We start from the raw sequence: 22,482 nt of genomic DNA on the forward strand, positions 1-22,482 counted from the left end.
TTATGCTCTATCAATTTTGGCTGCCAGTTTGTCATCAGATTGAATACTTTTCCTGAAGTAGTCATATAGCATGAAAATATTTTCGGTTTTTCAGACATAACAACAGATGTTATCATTTTCACAAATAAGTCTGCCTCCCTATCCCACATGTTTGTCCCCCTACATTCCCTAGTTAATCTTCACACCCTTTCCTTTCCAACCTCTGTTATCTTTACTAGCTTCACACTCCTTGTAACTTTTACCCTAAATCATTTTACAACTCATAATTCCAACAAATTCTTTTGCTCTGAGATGACCTACTTTCTTCTAGATTCCTCCTATAACAGTTTCACCATTCTAGACACACCTCCTGTACATTTTCCTCTGTCCTGGCAACCCATAGGTTGCTGGCACTGGAACCCTTCCATATGTGTACCCACTTGCTTCACACTTTCACCTTTCTTCTTAATTCCTTCATGTACCATTTGGAGAGCTCAGCACAGGAAGCTACAGAAAGGCTGGAAAATGTCAAGGGGCCCAAGTTTCTGGCACATCAGACTTGGGGTGTCTGGTCTGGAACTCAGTAGTAGATGAACCCACACCTAGACTTCATGGAGAACTAAAATGTTTTATGGGCATCCACGCCAACAGATGGAGCCTTGCATACAGGGCATTCTATACCTTCCTCTAAATATGGGCTAATCTTTGCCTTGCTCTAGGGAGCAGAGCCTGAAGGTAAGGACCCAGCAGCTGCAGAGGATCAGACAATACCTAAGAATGGGCATGTAAAAACCTTAAGTCTTAGTTGATATCTCTATTTTTTTTTAAAAAGCTGATTGTCCTAAATTGTGTTGGCCATTGGAATATATTGTAATGAGAAATAAAAAAATTAAAACCTTTATCCATTCATCAAAATTTGAAAACTTAAAGAGTAATAAGATAATCCTAAAATACTTGATTTCAGAGAAAGTTATCAAAACATTAATCTTCTTAAGGATTTCTAATCACTCCCTCACATACACAGCTTCTTACCTTTGTTTTTAATTTGCTCTGGAATGTTTGTGTCAATGAGTTTGATTTGATTACTCAGGAGAAATTCCAAGTGAAATCATGTTTATATGGGGAATTTGTTAAGGGGATAAGGAATTGGCTCAATATTTGGTAAGGAAGGTATCATAGTTTAGTCAGCTTTTCTATGCTGATATTTCTTTAAGTATATGAATATTGTTTGCTTTGGGAAAAAATATGCATGGCATGTGTTACTAATTTTAATGCAACTGTATCATCCAAGTAACTTATTTAATGTTACATAGCACATTGACTTATCAAGCCCCTGCTCCTTTGCCTTTTATGGAAACCCAGAGGATAAATAAATGGTACTATACAAATGTGATAAGATGGGCTCTTTAGAAACAGATGTGTGGTACCGTCTTTAACCTTACAGTAACTGCCAGGTCTCCAACTCTGCCCGTGTTGTCTAGATCCGTTTTATAACTTCCTCCATGGATGCTATCAACCATAAATCACTGAGCAGAATTTACTTGCCCTGTTGAAGAGCAAGTCAGTCATGACTGCAAGTTTGGATTTGAAGTTCTTGTCCATAATTTGAATAGTTTGGGAATGTGGACTCATAATTCAGAATCCCAGGAGAACAGAAAGGAAAGGGAGAGGCAAGTAGAAGAACCAGAAAGAGATACAGCTCTGTTCTAGAACAGCACTAATAGAACTTTCTGTGATGATGGAAATGTTCTATATCTGCAGTGTCTAGTGTGGAAGCCACTAGCCACATGTGGCTGTTGAGCACTTGAAATGTGGCTGGTGTGAGTGAGGAAGTGAATTTTAAAAATTGTATTTAATTAAATTAATTTTCTTGGTAATTTAGATAGCCACATGTGGCTCATGGCTGCTGTTTTAGACAGTGCCGTTATGGAGAGTCTGGGGGCACAGCCTGACCTGTGATCTTTTTGAATATTGCGTCTTCCTTTCCCAATTCTTATAGCCCTAAATTTTTCTGCAAAAAGCACTCAAGATTTGTTTAGGCCAGTGTTGGAATTTATAATTCTAGTAATTTGCATTCTTCTTAAGCAGACAGTGGTGTAGCACTTGCTGCTTTGTGGCTTTTGAGCTAGCCTGTACTCTCAGGTTTGATGGTCCACTCACAGACCGTTCACCTCCCTGTGCTGCCATGCCCATGGCTCTGCTATAGGAATCTTTACAAACTGGCCCACTCCATATGCACTACAGTAAGCTGATTCATGTGATATTTATTCCTTCCTCCCCAGGTTTGCTCTTCGTTTTATACGGCCTGACCCTCGCAGCCGGGTCACTGACCCCGTTGGGGACATTGTTTCATTTATGCACTCTTTTGAAGAGAAATATGGGAGGGCACACCCTGTCTTCTACCAGGGAACGTACAGCCAGGTCAGTGCCACAAACCATATAGATGCCAATTTATTGATATGATTCTATCCTCAAAGGAAAGCATAGCTTAGCACTGATCATGTCATTCTTTTATTCAGAAACTTTAAATAGCTTTTTATTGCTTACACAAAAAGAGACCAAGCCCTTTAGCTGGGCCCTCCTTGATCTAATCCCAACCTCCTTTTGAGGTCTTTCCTGCATAACTTGTTTCCCTATACCCTAGGTTCCAGCTGACCATTCCCTTAACATACTCTGTACTTTCCCACCTCTGTGCCTTTGCTTTTGATTTACTGTTTCCTCTATCTAGAATGCCTTCCTCACATTTTTGCTAATTGGAATCTTGCCCATCCTTCACTAGCTCATGTCACTCCCCTCTTGTACCCTTTCCTAATTGTTGCGCCCTACCCTGCCTACTTGCAATCTAAAATAGTAGTCTTTCCTTTTGCACTTTCATAGTGGTTTTCTTTTTTTTTAAACGTTATAGCAATTTCACATTCTTCCTTATTTTATAGTTGTTTGTGTTAATGTCTTATCTCCTGTACCAGACTGTAAGCTCCTCCTTATAGGCAAAACCGAAGTCTTGTATCCCTCACAGAATTGAATAAGGGGATAGACTCAAAGCAACACATCTCATTCAACCCAAGCCATGCAGACATTCGACTGTTGTTACCTCTCAGGGAGCAAAAATTAGGAGTTCTATGGGTGTTGGGCATATCTCTAGTTTACCAGAGAAAAATGTAGAAGTAACACCTTATGCCTGAGGGTGGTTCTGCAGCCTCCAGGATTCCTGGATCTATCTGGAGAAAGAGAAAAATGCTTACTCTTGCTTCCTTCTGTGATTCTCCCACATCTGCTTTTTCCCACTGGCTGCTCCCACCCCACTCAATGAGCATTAAGCACGTACTATATGCCACGCATTGTGCTCAGTGCTAGAGATACAGACATGAATGAGATGGGCACCTCTCATACACCCTCTTTGCTGTAATCCTGAAGGTAGACCACCAGTGGTCATTTAGGAAATCTTAATTAAATTGTAATATACTTGGGATTCTGCAAATGCAAAAGCATACACAGAAATCTGGGACACTAGCCTTGTCTTTGAAGATCTTTTAAACCCCATGCTCTTTAAAATGCCCTTGGGTCCCTCAGTCCCTCATCCCTGCTTGGTATGTGGCCTTGGATCAGGCTCATCTTCGCAGTATTTTTTATGTTGTAGCTGTAAAGTGGCAAAACTCTCATCTCCCTTTTCAGGTCAGATTTTCCTGTTTACATCTTCCTTTAGATTGTGGGAACAGATGACTTTTCTGTGATTGGGTGGGGAGGGGGCCTTTTTTTTGTCAGCCTGCCTACTCTTATGTGCCCGATAGAATTTAAATCCTAACAACACTAAAAACTTTTTCATTGAAGCTTGTTAGCATGGACTTTTTGTAGGGAGAGAAATGCCAGGGTTATGAAGGTAGGAGCCCAGGAATTTTCTGGTTTTCTTGCTCACCTTTTTCCCTCATTTCTTCCTTTGTTCCTAAATACGTAGCTGTATCCATTAGGACCCTTAGCCTAATTAAAAGTTTGAGGCACAGTCATCATCATAATTTGTGATCTTTTGTTTCTCACAGGCACTTAACGATGCCAAACGGGAGCTTCGCTTTCTTTTGGTTTATCTTCATGGAGATGATCACCAGGACTCTGATGAGTTCTGTCGGTAAGTGGATTGATTTTTTTTTTTTTCCTCTTTTCTGATCTTATCTACTGATAATTTGTAGTAAGCAAGTTCTTATCATGTCTTCTTCATCCCTCTCCACAGCACCACACTTTGTGCTCCTGAAGTTATTTCACTAATAAACACTAGGATGCTCTTCTGGGCATGCTCCACAAACAAACCTGAGGGATACAGGGGTAAGTCGTGTTTCTTTTGCCTCATTGAGATTGTTGAGATATCTTTGGAATAATCTGGAAGGACATGCCATTTATTGCATGACTATTCTGTGGCTGACCAATCCTCTCAGCAGTCCTGAGAGATGGGGGTTGTATTACCTCCACTTTATGGTTTAGGAAACAAGCTCAGAGAGTTTAAGCCACTGGCCCAGGATCATACAGTTAGCAAGTTTTGGAGCAAGCTCAGGTCTGTCAGGCTCTAGCCCATTCATTACAGTTAACCATTGCCAGAGCCTGTTTTATTTTTAAAAATACCCAGTCCTGGGGCTTCCCTGGTGGCGCAGTGGTTGAGAGTCCGCCTGCCGATGCAGGGCACACGGGTTCGTGCTCCGGTCCGGGAAGATCCCACATGCCGCGGAGCGGCTGGGCCCGTGAGCCATGGCCGCTGAGCTTGCGCGTCCGGAGCCTGTGTTCCGTAACGGAAGAGGCCACAACAGTGAGAGGCCTGCGTACTGCAAAAAAAATACCCAGTCCTGGCCAGCAGCTTGCCTTTAATCTTAATGAGTTTTTTACTGAAGAGTTTATTCTTGTCATCAGCAATTTTAACAGAGCTTCTTGCACAATGAGTTTGAGTACCCTGAGTGCTGATAGGGATTCAGAAAGCTCAGATCTTTGCTGACTATAACTAACTCTTAACTGGAGGTAAATATCTTTAGAAGTCAGTATAAGATATAAAGGCATCTAGTGAAGGAAAATGTAGTTACTTTGCAGCTACTTCTATTCAGCAACTTTTGAATATATACTAGCATACCAGGTGCTGTGCTAAATCCTGAGAACCAAAGATGCAGCAGATGTTTTGTCTACATCCTGGAATCCGAATTGTTATTCCTAATTGGTTTTTAAACATCTGATAAGTTCCTGCAGTATATGTTTTGCCATTCTCTTACGGCTTTGGGTGTGAGGAGTGATAGATAGAAGGAGACTAAGGATATTTTTAACAGAAGCTTAAAATCTCTTCTTTCAAATCATAAGGTAAAACGGGTAAAGCTCTGTAATTGTAAAATCTTGGTTATTTGGAAGACCAACTTTCTAAACTCCTTCAGAACAGAAAAGCTAGCCCTTTTTTAGTGGGTGGGGGCAGGTGGGACATAGGAAAAGGGGATAAGGAAGGGATTGGATGAGAGGAACAAAAGACAGGGAAGATGATGGTGGAGATCCTCACCAGTAACATAAAGCTTGAGACTTGCAGCCTTGTCCCCTTCGACACAGGGGGAAATTATGCTGAGCAGTAGCCAGAGTCTTTGTAGATCCTTTTCCCTCCATCAAATAGACATTGTTCTTGAACTCTGCAGCCTGCCCTAGCATCATCATGACAACCACACCCCACCAGAAAAGCCTGTCCTACTCTAATCAAATTACCTGGGAATAGGGACACAAATATATAACAACAACAGCAAAAAGATTGAGAAACTAGGAGGGAAAAAGGTAGGCAGGGAATAAATGACACCTCCCTTCTTTCCCAACTGACACCAAAGCAGTTCTCTCTTGCTTGTTGTGTAAAGTCTAAGAATTAATCTGTTTTATCCCTAAGTCCTGCCCTTGATCTTTTGGGTCTTCTTTCTGTCAGTCTCGCAGGCTTTAAGAGAAAACACCTATCCATTCCTGGCCATGATTATGTTGAAGGATCGGAGAATGACTGTGGTAGGACGGCTAGAAGGCCTCATTCAGCCTGATGACCTCATTAACCAGCTGACATTTATCATGGATGCAAACCAGACTTACCTGGTGTCAGAACGCCTAGAGAGGTACAGGGGAGTTCCTCTCTGGAACTGAGACCAGCTGTAGACTTGGGTGCCTTACCTGGGGCTCCACAAATCCTGACTTCTTCTCTGTTAGGCGACTTTAAAAGCCTTGTCCATTTAGTGTTATTTATATATTTTGACCTAAATAACTCCATCAGATCATCTTTTCTTGGAGATGTGATTCAAAATAAAGACAGGACTCTATGCTCAGGAATGTAAATTGTGTCATTTAAAATAGCTGAGCATGATATAAAGAACTTAAATGTAAAAAATGAGGAATGCTTATAACTTGGTTATAACTCCTCCCCCATCACATAAGTAATGTACATTAATTAATGTAGAAAATTCAGGAAACATAGAAAAGCACAGAAGAAATGTTAAATCACTCATAATCCTACCACCACTTTTAACATTCTGGGATATTTTCTTTTAATTTTATAGACACAGACACACACACTCCTACGTACATACACAATTTTTTGGAGAGAAAAAGAAATATCCCAAAATGTTACAGTGTTTTCTCTTTGATTAGTAGAACTCTGAATAAGATGTTTCTTTATTTTTCACATCTTCTAAAGTGTGTGTATGTGGTTTTTTGGTTTTATGAAAGCAACATACACCAAAATGTTGTAACCCAGAAAGGTATTTACCTATAAAATATGATCCCACTGATCATTTTATGGCAATAATATTGTGTTACTTCTGTTAGGATTGGGGGGAAAGGATAGTTTTACATGGAAAGTTAAAAAGAGAGGGAAAAGCTTGCCATTTCTTTTTCTGCCAAATTAAAGTAAGAAAAGAGATGGCTCATTCAGATTCTGCATGAGAATCTGAATCCCTTATGGTAGTATTAACTGGTCATCTGCCAAGATTGTCAACCTTTTTAACCCCCTAAAAAATTTCAATATAAGAAAACACAGAGCTTTGTGAGATTTATTTTTTCCCTCTATGCTTTTGATCTGTCCACAGGGAAGAACGAAACCAGACCCAGGTGCTGAGACAACAACAGGATGAGGCCTACTTGGCCTCTCTCCGGGCTGACCAGGAGAAAGAGAGAAAGAAGCGGGAGGAGCGGGAGCGGAAGCGGCGGAAGGAGGAAGAGGTGCAGCAGCAGAAGTTGGCAGAGGAGAGACGGCGGCGGGTAAGGAGCCTGTCTTTATTTACTTCTGGTGACTCTCAAACTGGTCTTTTCTCAAGTGTGAAAGAAAAAAACTAGATAGGATTGTGAGTGATTTAAATTCTCCATGCCATTTTAATATTTACTACATTTTCACAAAAAGTATTTTTTAATTGTTTAAAAAGTTTATTAAAACAAATACAAGAGTAAGTAAAAGTTAGGCAGAACAGCTCTGTTCCATGAAAAGTAAGTATAAATAGATAATAAGCAGTTCAATATGCTAATTCACAGCAGTAGATTTTAAGCATTCATTCTTAGTACCAGTGTTTAGCTCATCTGACATTTTATTCATCATCTTGTTTCATTGCATATTGCCACTTGATTATAGCCAGGGTCTTTTAGTCATTCCCTTTTTTCTAACAGTTACATACCTTAACATAGTCAATAAATAATACATGTGATGCAATAGTATGTAATCAAATAAATATAATTTGAATTAGAGTGTTTCTGACCCTTGCCAAGAAGTTTTCTTCTGATACTGGTCATTAATTTTTCGTCTGACTGCCTAGTAAACCTACATGTTGTGATTGTGTTTCTTGTTTCCTTGTTCCCTGATTGGAGCCATAGCCTCACCTTTGCTTTGTGTCTCTACAGAATTTGCAAGAGGAGAAGGAAAGGAAGTTGGAGTGCCTGCCCCCGGAGCCTTCCCCTGATGACCCTGAAAGTGTCAAAATCATTTTCAAATTACCCAATGATTCTCGAGTAGAAAGACGATTCCACTTTTCACAGTCTCTAACAGTAAGGACTGCCTAAGTTGTGTGAAGTGTATGTAAAGTCTGGGCTGTCTGGGCTGTAGATATGGAAACTTTTAAAGACTCTCAAGAGTGTTATTGCTGTATCTGCTGCTCTGATGAACAGGGGAGGAAGGAGGTGGGGCAGAGAGAAGAGTGCACTGAATTATTGTATGTTCCTTCAGGTCTAGCTGCCAACTCAAAGCAGTTATTAAGGTTTCATTTTATCATGTTTGAGCTCTGCTAAGAAGAAAAGATAGCTTACCAAGAAGTCCCACAAAAGACTTGTATGTTGGAGGTGGGAGGCTCTTCCAAGCTGCTCGACTCACATTGGCTTTAGAATCCCACCAGAACCCCTTGCTGTGTAGAAAAAACTCTATCCCCGCTGCCCTGGAAGGACTGGAATTACACAACTGAATATAAGTGCATGCACAGCTTGCATGCAGTTGTCACTCTTTCTTTCTACTCAGCCCATTAGAAGCCCCACTTAGTAGGGCTACCTTGTATATCTGGTGTCCATAGGTAAATAGTGTTTGTCATTCCATAGGGATGTAGTTACAAGCAGAGACTCTCAGAGTCTCACAGAATGAAGATCAAATTCTCATTGTTCCAGTGTTAATAGGTGTGTTTCCTTGGTCAGTTTACTTAATCTGTAAGCCTCAGTTTCTTCATCTTTAAAATGGGTATAATAGTCACTCTCTAATAGGATTGTTAGGATTAAGTTCATATGTAAAGTGCTCAACATTGTGCCTGGCTCATAGTAAGCATTCAAATGCTATTGTTTTTGGTGTTTATTATCAGAAGGAAGTTCCTGTTTATATTGAGCATTGGTAAGTTGCCTTTCCAAGTTTACAACTATAATAGATGCTGCCATTTCCCTGATCATTTGAAATAATCAAGAATAAACTGCATAATAGAAATGTGGATGCTCTGTAGTCAGGTGAGGCTGGGTAGCACATTCATTACTTCTCCTGTTTAACTGGAAAACATTGGACAAGTTACAGAGTCTCTTATAGGGCCTCAGATATATCCTGCATGTAAAATGGAAATATAACCTGTCCTCTGATAACATTAAACTGAAGGTATGTCAGGCACTGTGCTAGGCACCCTAGGGGTTATGCAGGTGAGTAAAGCGTGGTTCTGGAATTCATGGAGCTTACTGGCCAGTAAGGAATGTAAGACGATTCAAAGAGCTAATTCAGAGTAAAACGTTGTGAGGCATCCTAGTGAGAGAGAAGCAACAGCTTCCTTGTTTTATTTGTTTATCTCTCATTTATACATTGATTTATATGGGGGAAGGTGCTCACATCTCTAACTTTGGATGTTTTAGTTGGGAATAACATGAATGAGCCTCACACAGGACCTAGCATGTAGTAGATGGTTTCTAAATGTTCATTCCCTTTCCTTGATGTGTTTCCTAACTACTGTTTTCTGTGTGAGTATTAGCTTGCAGCCATGTTCACTGACAGTTTCTCTGTAGTATGCCCAAGCGCTTATGGAGCTTTTACTCCCCAAACTCTAATTATCATTTTGTATATGAAAAGCGTAACCAAAATTTCCTCTCTTGAGAGTTTTGGAGGAAAATCTGTTAGAATTGTGGAGTAGAATAGACTTTTAGCCAAAGGGGAACCAACCCATTTGTTAAATATTTAATCCTTGTAGGCTTTTTAAATATGTTTACACTACAAGTTATTTTTTAAAGAAGAAAAAAACTTCAGATGGAGAGAAATAATTCGTAAATGGGGACAAGGATCAGATGGGAAAGAAAGAAGTGTAAGAGGAGAGGTGTATTGGCAGTGCTGGCCTTTCATTTAACATTTATAGAGTTAATAACATGTAACTGAATAGTGAGTTACAGTTTTTTAGTGCTCCTGCAGACTTTGTGTGGTCTTCTGTGAGCTCTACCCTTTATAAATACTCTCAATGAGTGAATGTTCAGCAAAATGCTCAGTTTGTGTATGATGCTCAGCTCTTGACAGGTGTTAAAAGCTAGGATAAAAAAGGGTAAACTGTAGAAAAATCTCTAGCCTTCAAGAGTGAGCAGAAAAGTGGCAGCTGACTTTCTCCTAAATGAATGCATGTAAGAGAGAAACCAAATTATACTCAGCCCAGAAATCATTTTTCTATCCATTATGAACCACAAGGGACCTGTAGAGGTGATTTCATCTGTTTCCTGATGGTATTGGTGCATTGCCAGTGATAAACAGAAAATGTCAGTGTTGTATCAGTGTTGAGTATTGTCAAGCAGTGACTGAAAAGGAAGCAAGATATTTTGCCCTTTTGTAAAACCCTGTTGGGTTCATACCAAGAATACTTGGTGCAAGTCTAACTGATGCATCTCAAGAAAAGAAAAGAAAAGGAGAATGAATGTTAATGGAAATTGCAAAGACAGAGAAAGGAGCTGAAAGTGATTAAGGTTGATGGACCAAAATATGAGAATTTTGTAAAATCATGAATGGATTAGGTGAAAGGAAAATGAATTTACTCCTTAAATGGATTTGTAGCAATAGCCTCTTCAGGCAGAGGGAAATAAACTTATGAAAGGTGGAACAAAAAGGAAATAGAAATAGATACCCTCAAAAAAGTAAGGGTAACTTGAATGGGGTGCTCCTGATCTTTGGGATGGACCTGAAAGAGGTCAGCAGTGCCCTTCACTGCACATCCCTTAGAGTCTTGTTAAAAACAGACTTTGAGATAAAGAGGACCATAGATCAGATCCAGGGTGCCTGTTCTTAATGTGTGGCATTAAGAGACAGGGGAAAATAAGAATTTACCTGTACCTTGCCAGGGTACAGGGTGAAGAGGGCTTTCTCACAGAAGAGAGGTCTACGTGGAAGGTGTCAGATCTCGATCAAGTGAAGGAGGTGTGCATATGTGAGAGCACCCAGTGCAGAGAGGTCAGAGCCCAAGTGGCCTGGGGATGGGGTGGGTGTTAAATCCAGAACCAGGTAAGGAGGGTATACATGAGGAGAGGGGAATCAACTCATGGCTGTCAGTATACAGGGGGAAATAGAAATATAGATGCATATATGTATGTACACATTGTCTGGCTTTCTCCACAGCGAGTGCTTGGGAACATCAGCACCCCAATAGCAATGAACATATCTAGCACCTAGGTCGTGGTTGTTATTTATTTATTTTCTGTTTTTTCGTTTTTGGCCGCACTACACAGCATGCAAGGTCTTAGTTCCCCGACCAGGGATCGAACCCATGCTCCCTGCAGTGGAAGCGTGGAATCCTAAACACTGGACCTCCAGGGAATTCCCTAGATCGTGGTTTTTAAATAGCACTGTCCATTAAGAAGAATCACGGTTCCTTGGAGAAATGGCTGATTCCAGGACTGGGACAGGGAAAATACAAGATTAGCCTGGAACACCTTGTACCACAAAGCAAGGAATTGTTCAAAGAATGATGGAGACACGTCAGAAAGACGTGGAGGCCAGCTTGATTGGGCTCCTCAGACTCCATCTGAAACAGTTTGAACATTAGAACCTATTGAATAAAATAGGAAAGCATGGCTCTATATTAATATAAATAAATAAATTGAAGAAAGTTTGAGGAGCCGAATGTCTCTGTAGTCTCAGAGTACCCCCCCCCAAAAAAATGCTCATTAATAACAAAGGAGAAAAGACTAACTTAGAGTGGAGAGGCCTGGCAGGCACCATCTTAATCAAGTGGTCACAGTGGACATCATAGGTAATGGAGCAAAATGAAATTGTACTCCACCTGAATAGGATGCATTGAGTAGAGCACAGCATCATTTCTGTAATACTCCTGTCAAAGATGCATAACTGGAATCTAATCAAGAGTAAAATATCAGGGCTTCCCTGGTGTCGCAGTGGTTAAGAATCCGCCTGCCAATGCAGGGGACAAGGGTTCATGTCCCGGTCCGGGAAGATCCCACATGCCGTGGAGCGGCTGGGCCCATGAGCCACAACTACTGAGCCTGCGCGTCTGGAGCCTGTGCTCCGCAACGGGAGAGGCCGCGACAGTGAGAGGCCTGCGCACCGCGATGAAGAGTGGCCCCCGCTCTCCACAACTGGAGAAAGCCCTCGCACAGAAACGAAGACCCAACACAGCCAAAAATAAATATAAAATAAATAAATAAGTTAAAAAAAAAAAGAGTAAACATCAGATAAACGAATTGAGAGACAAAGTAACTGACCAGTAATCTTTAGGAGTGTCAAGGTCGTGAAAGTCAAGGAAATCCTGAGGATTTGTTCCAGGCTGAAAGGAGCAGACTTAGGAGATGTGACAACTACTAAATGCAACATACAATTTAAAACTGGATCCTTTTGCTATAAAAGGCAACTGCCAAGACTTGAATGGGGCCTGAATAAAAATTTAATGTACATTATTATATTACAGTAGTAATGTATCAGTTAAGTTTCCTGATTTTGAGGGTTGTATTATGAAGGTGATTGCCCTGTTTTTAAGATATACACAAGAGGGCTTCCCTGGTGGCGCGGTGGTTGAGAGTCCGCCTGCCGATGCAGGGCACACGGGTTCGTGCCCCGGTCCGGGAGGATCCCACATGCCGCGGAGCGGCTGGGCCCGTGAGCCATGGCCGCTGAGCCTGCGCATCCGGAGCCTGTGCTCCGCAACGGGAGAGGACACAGCAGTGAGAGGCCCGCTTACCGAAAAAAAAAAGATATACACAAGTATTCTGGGGTGATGGGACATTCAGTTGGTAGCTCACTTTCAACTGGTTCAAAGAAAAAATTCTGTACCTGTGCTTCCAACTTTTCTGTAACTCTTGATTATTTGTAAGTTAAAAATGTTTAACTTTATATCAGACAGGTTTTCAAAAAAGAAACAGATGGGTCAATTCAGAGTAGGACTAGCATTGGGCTGTGTAATAAATCTCTTGAAAGAGTTGTCCGACATGTTTGCTCTTTGAAATTGATCGACTTTGAAATGGAATTTCAGTCTAATGTGATTACTTCATATCTCCAAGTTACCCTGGGGAGAGCTGGGGTATATTTGATTTCATGGTTGTGTGTGTGTGTGTGTGTCTTTGTCTTTTTCTCACTGCCCTTCTTTTTCTATAGGTAATAGAAAATTACCTTCTTTTTCTGCAGGTAATCCACGACTTCTTATTCTCCTTGAAAGAAAGCCCTGAAAAGTTTCAGATTGAAGCCAATTTTCCCCGGAGGGTGCTGCCCTGCACCCCTTCAGAGGAGTGGCCCAACCCCCCCACGCTGCAGGAGGCCGGACTCAGCCACACAGAAGTTCTCTTTGTTCAGGACCTAACAGACGAATGACACTTTTTCTTCCTCTCCTTTTCAACCCCAATCCCTAAAAGAAATGGAAAAAAACAAAAAAATAAGAGAGAGAAATTCATATTATTATTATTATAATACAATATTTTTTTTAAAAGACTGCTGCATCCTCAGGAAGGATCAGAAACCATGCTGCCTGCAAAAGTCACCACCTGTGTGTGCACTCGAGGTTAGCAGTGAACGTTCCTGCTGGCGAACCCACCCTTCCCTACTGCCTCTGCACCACACCTTCCAGTGAAAGGAGACTCTTCACCTCCAACCCAGCCATTGTCCCAACTGGGGAAGGGGACATTCCCACTAGATCTCATTCATTCTTGCTTTTATAGAAAATAAAAGTGAAAAAACCTCCAACAACCAGCTATTGCAGCATCTCCTGAGGACTTGCTTCTTCCACCTCTGGAGAAGAGAGGGAAGGGAAGGCACAGAGCAGAGATGTTCCTTGAACTTCCCACAATTTATGAATAACTTTAATTTTTTTGTTGTTGTTGCTTTGTAATGACCAAAGGAATGAGGCTGACATAGGTGTATTTTTTTTCCTTAACATCATTTGATAAAGAGCCATTTCTTAAACCCATGAGTTCTTGCCCTGGGCTCCTTAGCCCACAAGAGTGTAATAAAGGTGTCCCAGGCTGGTTTGTGCTTATTTCTGCCATTGTCCCTCTCACGTTCCCAGAGAGGTTCTTTTTGGTCCAACTCTAGCTGTCCTTTCTTGCCACCTATGCATCCCACTTGGTACAATGGGAGGAAATCTGGGTTTGTAGCTCTACAAAGGCTGTGTATGTACAGATACACCCATATACATGGTATGAACTCCGTGTAGACTAACCTATACGTACAACTGCAGCTTTTCCTTGGAATCTGGACCAGGTGGTCATTATGGGATCTGAACAAAGGATATGCGTTCTGACATGTGCATGCTATTCCTGCCCAGCCCTGAGCTTTCCTGAATTGCCAAGCTTGGTGCCTTTCCAGAGGACAAGCAGGGTCTGTGGTGGAACCAGCAGAACCATGTGAGAATACCCCACCTGTCTCACTGGGAATGTGGTGGTGGTGGTGGTGTTTTAAGGGTTGAAAGAACTGGAGGCCTCGAAGGGAGCCAAGACAGAACTCAGCCTGTGTAAAGTGTCGGAAGGCACATTTCAGTTTTTGGTGTAGCTACCTGCTGGGGGCAGTTTTATCCTCTCCCTCTATTGCTGTGTTGAAGCAGTAGGGGTTTTTCCCTCTGATGTCTCATCTGTGGTTGAGTTTATGGTAATGAGTATAGGGGTCAGGCCATGTATTCACAGATGTCAGCGTGAGCTGACAAGTATTCCAAAGTGTTCTGTAGCTAGACTTGCAGAACTTGTAACACTGCAACCTACTGAAGTTACTGAAGTTATTGCAGTTCCCTAGCATGCTGTGAGGCCAGGGGTTCATGTCAACATAAAGCATAACTTGCTAGACTTGCAGCCTCCAAAGGCTTTCTCTTGCTTAGCTAAAAGCTAAGGACCATTCTTTTAAGTAGCAGTGATGTGACTGCTCTTCTCTGCCACCCTTAGTGTTTGGGGTAAACACCAAGGGGCAGGGTGATGAGCCCCATGGGTATCACCTGGGGAGCCTGAGAATTTCCCAGTGGCCTTGGCACAGGTGTCTGCAGCACCATCTCCAGGAAACTTTAATTCTGCTCCTGGCTGCCTGTTTTTCTTTCACTTTGTTTCCTGCTGTCCCAAGTCCAGATGAGTGGGAAATCGCTTTCCGACTGTTGTCATAAAATGTATCTGGAGTGACTAAGGATAAACTGTTCTCCACTCCACCTTACGTGAAGTCTACTTCCTGCTGACAACCATGCAAAGATGAATTTTTCCACTTAACTCGGAGCCACCCTCCCTGTCTGGAATGCAGAGCTGTTTCCCTGCGTAGGAGGGTATTAAGGACCTTCACCAGGCTGGGTGTACCAAGTATCTTTTCCACACCACTTTGGGAAGTTGTAAATTTTTTTCTTAATAATTCAATCTGCATCTTATACTATGATGTGCACTTTACGCCTCTTGCCTTTTGATAACTTGTCCAGTGAAGAAGGTCAGATGCCAGAGTATTAAAGTCTTCCCAGCGTTGAAACAGCCCTGCTTTACTCAGTCTCGCTTCCTGTCTTCATGCTGACCTAGACCTGCTGCCTAGGTGCCATCTCCTCTCCTCCATGAAAGATGCACATTTTGTCAACGCCCGTACAATCTGTATGTTACTCCCAAGGACCTCTGGGAACTTGATGGGACCTGCAAGTGAGAAAATACTGAGAAGCCGGTGATCTGCAAGCATTTGCTCTTCTTTCCAAATCACCTCCTAATTATTTCAGCTGTTGTTTCCAAATGGCAAGTCATCAACTAAACAAAAACACTTGTTTCCAGTTTTGTTTTGTACTCCCAAGACTAAAGTTGTAGATTCAGCTGAATCTCCGTAGGAACTGACCAAGCAAAGATACCTAATTGAAGTCAGTCGAATTTCTGCAGCCTCAGTCTTTTCTTTCACTTCTGCAGAATTTCCTGCAGCTAATACTTCTTTCTCCTTGCTTGTTTTCACTATGATGTTTGGATAAGAGATGGCCAATGGAGAATATTTCTTTTAGAAAAAAATAAAAAGAACCTAGAATCTTCAACTGAGCTGTCATGAAAATTGCTAATGGTGCCAAGGCCAAGGAAAAAGTTACAGAAAATGACTGTGGGAAGGAGTGATAACCCCCAGAATGCAAAATCAGGAGTGTATTATCTGGTGCTTGAACAAGGAGCTCCACTTTACAACTGGTTTTTTTTAGGACTTGTGAGGGATGCAGCAACAGGAAATCCATCCACAAAGGAGGCAGTGCCCCAACTTGTACTGCACCTGAATAGTTACGTGATAATTTACTGAAGAAATCTAGTGTACTTTAAATTTTTTTCATAAAAGTTTACATTGTATTGTAGGTTAACATTAAATGTTTTATAACAAAAATTCCCTAACAAGTTGTGGGTCTTTCTGTCTAGGGGAGATCTGGTAGATGTTTCTCTGTCTGAAGGCAAGGTTGGAAAACACCAGGAGAGGGAACAGAGGGAACATTGCCAAGAAGCAAGGGGTTAAAATAGACCTTCTACAATGTGTTCTTGTGGAAAATGGCAGCTCAGGCAGTGTGCTTTAGTAGAAGGAGCTGGCAGATCTGGGTTCAAATTGAGGCTCTGTCATTTGTCAGCCTTATGACCTCAGACAAGTTTTTTAGCTTCCATGAGCCTTAGTTTCCCCAACTGAAAAGTTAACATCATCTGCCTCAGGATAGGCTTGTAGATTAAAAGATTAAATAAATGGAAAAAAAAACTTAAAATGTATATGAAGCACCTGACACAGGTGTCATTCAGTATTTGTTCCCCTTTCTCTAAGGAAGTGTATTTTGAAGGTATATTTTCTGGCATTAATAACTCAGTTTTTTAAGGCATGTCGTTTCTCCTGCCGGAACAGACCCATGTCCTTGCAAATGAGTGGCTAGAGAAGAGTCACTTTGGATCTAACAGATTCTGGACTATTGGAACTATGCTCCTAGGTATTTTTGCTCGTATTTTCATTTCTGAGAGGAAACTTAAGCCTCAATTCTTTGCCTTTCTCTTTCCCACTGTCTGTCCGGGGCAAAGAACTCATTTCTGTGAGTATGGATTCTTGTCACCTTCAGAGTCTGCCCTGTTGCTTATCCAAAGGTGTGTAGGTGGGTATGCGTGTGTGTGTATATATAATTTTTTTGAATGCACATCTTAAGTGTAAACTAGAATGTCTTTGTCTAGTAAGTTTTCAAGAAGAGTTTACTCACCTTGGGTCAGAATCCACTAAAAATGAATACTTCGCCATTGTGAAGCTCACATATAAAAATTTTGCCATCGATTAATAGAGTCAAGGAAGATGCAGACTCTGATGCCAGATACACCTGGTCTCAAATCCTGACTGGGGCTGTGATTTTGGCCAACTAACCTCAACTCTAGGCTTCAGTTTCATCATCAGTAAAATAGGGCCAACTGTACCATTTCCATGAAGATTCTGTGAATTGCTGCTGCAGACAGCCTGGCACATAATAAGTGTTGGGTAAAAGCTCCTATTACTGTTTGCCAGTTTGTAGTTTGGGCTGCTCACTGCTAGCAATTCACCCCATATGGATTAAGGAAGCAGAGGAAAAGGGGAGGGGTTGAGGCTTTGCTTATGGGCAAATAGTGCCCGACACTTTTTTCTTGACACACTTCCATCATTGCAGTTGGAACTCCACGTGTGCTTTTACTTTGATGGAGCCACAAGCCCCGAGCCACCAGAGTCCCTTCCTCTTGCCTCTTCTGCCACTTTGATGCACTGTCCTCCAGGGCAAACTCCCAAAGTACATGCCATCTGCTTGGACTACTTTATCCTGTTCTGGTTGCTACTGGCCATTCTCCAGATGTTGGCAACGGATAGTTTCCACCAGCAACCTCAATGACTCACATCTGCATATTTGGATTCCCTAAAATTCCAGTTCTTCTGCTCCTGATTTGCCTTGTGTGGCAGCTGAGTATGGTGGGATGTGGCTTTGGGGTCAAATCTGGATTTGAAACTGCTGCTTACGGATTGATCTAGGGCAAGTTTCCTCCTATATAAACCTCATGGCAGTACATTCCTTGCAAAAGTCCAGGTGCCATTTTTGGGGGGTTGGGTTTTTTTTTAATTTGTTTTGGCCGCACCAAGTGGCTTTCAGGATCTTAGTGCCCTGGCCCCCGGCAGTGAAAGTGCCAAGTCCTAACCAGTGGACCACCAGGGAATCCCCTCCAGGTGCCATTTAAATGAGCTGATATCTGTGAGTGCCTGGCATTGGGTAGATGGACACTTAGATGAGTGGTCGCTTCCCTCCCTCCTTTGCCAGCAGTCCCCTGCTTTGAGTGTGGCCTTCACTCAGAACTACTTCACCGTCAGGACTTCAGAACCAGTCCCTCTCACCACAGCTGTTACCACCCAACTCCACTGTCCTTACTCTGCTTTCAAAGCCCTCCTGTCCCTTCACCCTCATTTCAGTCTCCCTTCTGGTGTCATCTTGGCTTCACGCCTCTCTCCACTACAAGCCAGTACTGACTGTCACAATTCCCAAAGTAAACTCAACCGTTTGATTTCTTTCCTCTTGCTCCTTCAGCTGCAGAATCCTAGCATGTATCACAGTGAGTTGAAGAGCCCTCGGGGTTGGTGCCCACTCCTTTGATCCAGCTCTAGGAAACCCTATGCATTTCTACACCATAGGCACTGCTTCACTGTGTCCCCCTTTCTCAAATCCAAGCCCACCTGCATCCTCCTCACTCTAAACCCACTGCAACATCTACTTCCTGAGAAAACTGAGGTCTTGTCACAGAACTTCCTCATCTTCCTTTTTCACCTCAAAATTGTTCTGTGATGTCACCTGCTTCCTGTTTCTCTTCTGTCTTGTGGGTGTATTTTCTTTTAAAAGAGATCTAATTTACACCCAGTAAAATGTCCAGCTGTTAAATCCACAGCTTGATAAAATTTTACCTAAGTATACACCAAAACTAAGATGCAGAACACCACATTACCCCAGAAAGTTCCCTTGTGCACCTTCCCAATCAGTAGACTCTCAGACATAACCAACTATTCTGACTTCTTTCACCATAGAAGTTTTGCCTGTTCTTAAACTTTGTATAAATGGACTCCCTATGTATGTGTGTGTGATTTTATAAGTTGTTTTCATGATGAAATTTTAGGAAGTTCAAAGAAACAAAAAAATGTATTATACCACACTGTCCAGAGATGTCTGCTGTTAATACTGTGATGTATATCTTCCCAGACTTTTCATTGCATATAAAAACATTTTTAATACAGAAATGGGATAATATTGTAAATACTGTATTATCTCTATTTCACACATTCTTCTATATCGTTTTTAATGGCTATGCAGCATTTCACTGAATAGCTGTACCATAAATTGATCAAAAGCCTATTGTGACATTTAGGTTGTTAACCTTTTTGTTTGCTTTTATCTAATAGATTATCTAATAGATTGATAAACATCCCTGTAGCTAAATATGCACATCCATGTTTATTTTCTCAGGAAAAAAAATGTTTTAGTAGTGAAATTACTGTGTCAAAAAGGAATGGAAATTTTTACTTTTTAAAATGTTTGTGTTATCTCCAAGTTGTGGTGCAGAAAAGTTATTTATACTCCTATCAGCAGTGTGTGCTCAGTCTCCCATCTGTGTCATGATCGCCAGATCTTTACCAAAAACTATCCCCTTTCCAATTGCTTGGATCTCTTTATCTTCCACCAAAAACTGTTTGGCATCTCCTCCCTTACAAAATCTTAATGTTGCTTTACCCACAAGTCACCACTCTGTCTCCTTCCCTGCCAAGATAGGTTGCACAACCAGCCTCCACTTCTTTCTTAACCTCCTGTTAATTATACTTTCATCTCCACTGACTGTCTCTTATGGTCACCTGTGACCTCTTTTTTTTTTAATAATGTATTTTTAAAATTTTATTTGTTTATTTTTGGCTGTGTTGGGTCCTTGGTGCTACGCGCGGGCTTTCTCTAGTTACGTGAGCGGGGGCTACTCTTCATTGCGGTGCACGGGCTTCTCATTGCGGTGGCTTCTCTTGTGGAGCACAGGCTTCAGTAGTTGTGGCACGCAGGCTCTAGACACAAGCTCAGTAGTTGTGGCGCACGGGCTTAGTTGCTCTGCGGCATGTGGGATCTTCCCGGACCAGGGCTCGAACCCGTGTCCCCTGCATTGGCAGGCAGATTCTTAACCACTGCACCACCAGGGAAGTCCCACCTGTGACCTCTTAATTACCATTTTCATTGGCCTCTTACAAGACCTTTCAGAATGTAGAAGTCGCCCAGCTGATATTTGACACAGAGTAAGCGTCACCTTGTTTCCATTCCCACAGGTTGAGGGTCAGAATACGTAAACAAGGTTAAAGAATTCACACTTTATCCTGCAGGCCGTTGAGGGGTTTTAAACAAGGGATTGGGGTTTTAGAAAGCTGATTCTCTCACCATGGAGAGACTGGATGGGAAGGGGCAAGACGGCAGGCAAGACAACAAGTGACATGATGAGAGTCGTGGATCAGGAGCGGCCTGGGGACGGAAAGAGTCTAATGATGGGCTGAGCACTATTTAGGAGGGACAGTGGCCAAGGCTCGGAGGCTGATTAGATATGGAGGGTCAAGGAGAGGGAGAAACTGAGGATGGTTTCCGACAACTAAATTTAGAAACAAAAGCAGTCTCTGGTGCCCTTGGCTGGTGCTATTTCAGTGGAGGAGTACAGTGTCAGAGGCAGAAGTGATGCATGAGAGGTGAAGTGGAAAGATCGAGTATAGGCAGCTCTCACAAAATTTGTCAGTGAAAGGTATGGGGGGAAATAGGAGCCAGGACTGAGGAAGAGTTATTGTTTTAAGGTAGGAGAGACTTCATTATGTTTAAATGCTAAAAGCAATGAGATTTTAGAGAAGGAGGTTGAAGATACACAGAGAAGGGATAATAGAGAAAGATGCCACTGGAGTGGTGGGAGGCATTGGCTTTAGGAGGAAGGATGGGAGCAGAAGTCAGTGCATTCTGACTTCTGGAATGTAGGTTTGAAGGCAGAAGTTGAGGGTGTCCCCAAGTGATTGTGTCTGTTCTATCTGTCAGGTTGGGGGGAAGTGATGGGCCAGAGGTCTAAGAAGACTGGGGAGATTTAAAATGGCTATTTAAGAGAGGAGAACAGAGTGTAGGAAGACTCAGAAGTCTGTCTCAGCAAACTGAGGGCCCAGGCGAGACTGAGACCAGAACACACGGTGGGAATATGCACAAAAAGTTACTAGTCTACCTCCCTCACTGCTGCCGATTTCTTTCTGAAAACAGAGGTCACCTGGGAGCATTCAGAGCCTCTCAGTTCCCCAGCCTAGAAGTTGGGGCCTCAATTCTAGGGCCCTGATGGAACTTCATAACTTCATTTTTCTCTGTTCCTCCACATGGTCACACTAAGTAACACACACAGATCTCTTGATTGTTCCCTAGACACACCAGGCGTCTTCCTGCCTAAAGCCAGGCCAAGAAAACTCATATTCAATAGAAATGGTTTAAAGGATGTGCTGTCAATTTTTCAAACTCCTCTGATTGCCAGGAAGGCAGGTGCCTAGACCACATGATTCTAGTCTTCCAGAATCAATCACATTGACAAGACTCTTTTTTAACTCTGGCTTCATTATCACCCAGGTACTGGCAGGAGAGTAGATGTAAATCATAACTGGCCTGGCATACCAGTTTTGACACACAGAGCTGCACACACCTGGATGTTCTCACACAGCTCTTGCCTTTTGGCACCTATCTCTAAAGAGGTCTTTAGTTAGCAAACAAACAGGAAACCCATTCTAGCTAATTTAAGGAAAAAACTGATGTGTTGAAAGACTATGGGGTAGGTCCCAGAATGGAAAGCCAGACCTCAGAAAGGGTGGGGTCCAGGTTTCAGAAAGGGTGGGTGGAGTGCAGTTGTGGGAAAGGGATTGTCACAGGTAGAGGGCACATTTCAGATGTCAAGGACTCCCACCTTTGGAGCATAACTGGCAAGCAGATTGAGGTTTCTGTGTTTAGTTGCACCCCATACAACAGAGGCAGAGCCTTTTAAAATGGTGCAGAAAAGTGTAAAGAAAATAACTATCATTAACATTCCCACCACTCAAAATAATTAACATTGATATTTTGGCATATTTGCTTCAGCTTTTTTTTTTTTCCTGGATATGCTCTGGTTAAAACCACCTAAAATGTTTATGTATTTGCTAAAATAAATCCATTCATACTCAGCAGATGTGGCTAATTTCTGGCCGATCTGGGCCCTGGCGCCAGCCCCTCGGGTGACCTACCATGGCCTTGAGTACTGACCGGCTGGCCGTGAGCCTCTGCTGTTCAGAGGGCTTTCCCAGCCTGCACTTCATCTGTGGTCAGATTAACAGTGAAGCATGATGGGTGTGTCCCAGCTTGTCAGTGGAGGCCAGGGAGTGGACATCATCATACCAAAAATAATTAATAATGAGAGAGAGAACAGTAAATTTCACTACGCTGGGACAATGCAAAGAGAGGGCAGGGCCTGTGTAAGATCATCTGGGCCCTGGGACTGGGGTCAACTTCCCACATATTTTTCCTCCCAGGAGCTCACTCATTTATTCACTTATTCAGTCATCTATTTAGAAACACTCACAGATGCCTGCTGTGTCCTTGCCCTTTT

At 42.2% G+C, this 22,482-nt stretch overlaps 1 protein-coding gene across 2 annotated transcripts in view; it reads left to right on the plus strand.

The window, feature by feature from the left end:
- Positions 1-13,907, plus strand: part of FAF2 (Fas associated factor family member 2) — a 57,074-nt gene extending 43,167 nt beyond the window's left edge. Inside the window, exons 5-11 of one of the 2 annotated variants that reach the window (XM_029217200.1) lie at positions 2,262-2,400; positions 4,014-4,099; positions 4,202-4,293; positions 5,900-6,077; positions 7,044-7,215; positions 7,846-7,989; positions 13,064-13,907. In XM_029217200.1, coding sequence (XP_029073033.1) covers positions 2,262-2,400; positions 4,014-4,099; positions 4,202-4,293; positions 5,900-6,077; positions 7,044-7,215; positions 7,846-7,989; positions 13,064-13,246 — 994 coding nt within the window. In that variant the 3' untranslated portion in view covers positions 13,247-13,907. The remainder of the gene's footprint in view (positions 1-2,261; positions 2,401-4,013; positions 4,100-4,201; positions 4,294-5,899; positions 6,078-7,043; positions 7,216-7,845; positions 7,990-13,063) is intronic. The other variant, XM_029217201.1, reaches the window with a different exon arrangement.
- The last annotated feature ends 8,575 nt before the right edge of the window (positions 13,908-22,482 follow it).

The sequence above is a fragment of the Monodon monoceros genome, unplaced genomic scaffold (assembly GCF_005190385.1).
Source record: "Monodon monoceros isolate NGI ecotype Baffin Bay Population unplaced genomic scaffold, NGI_Narwhal_1 Super_Scaffold_12, whole genome shotgun sequence".
Taxonomy (NCBI): domain Eukaryota; kingdom Metazoa; phylum Chordata; class Mammalia; order Artiodactyla; family Monodontidae; genus Monodon; species Monodon monoceros.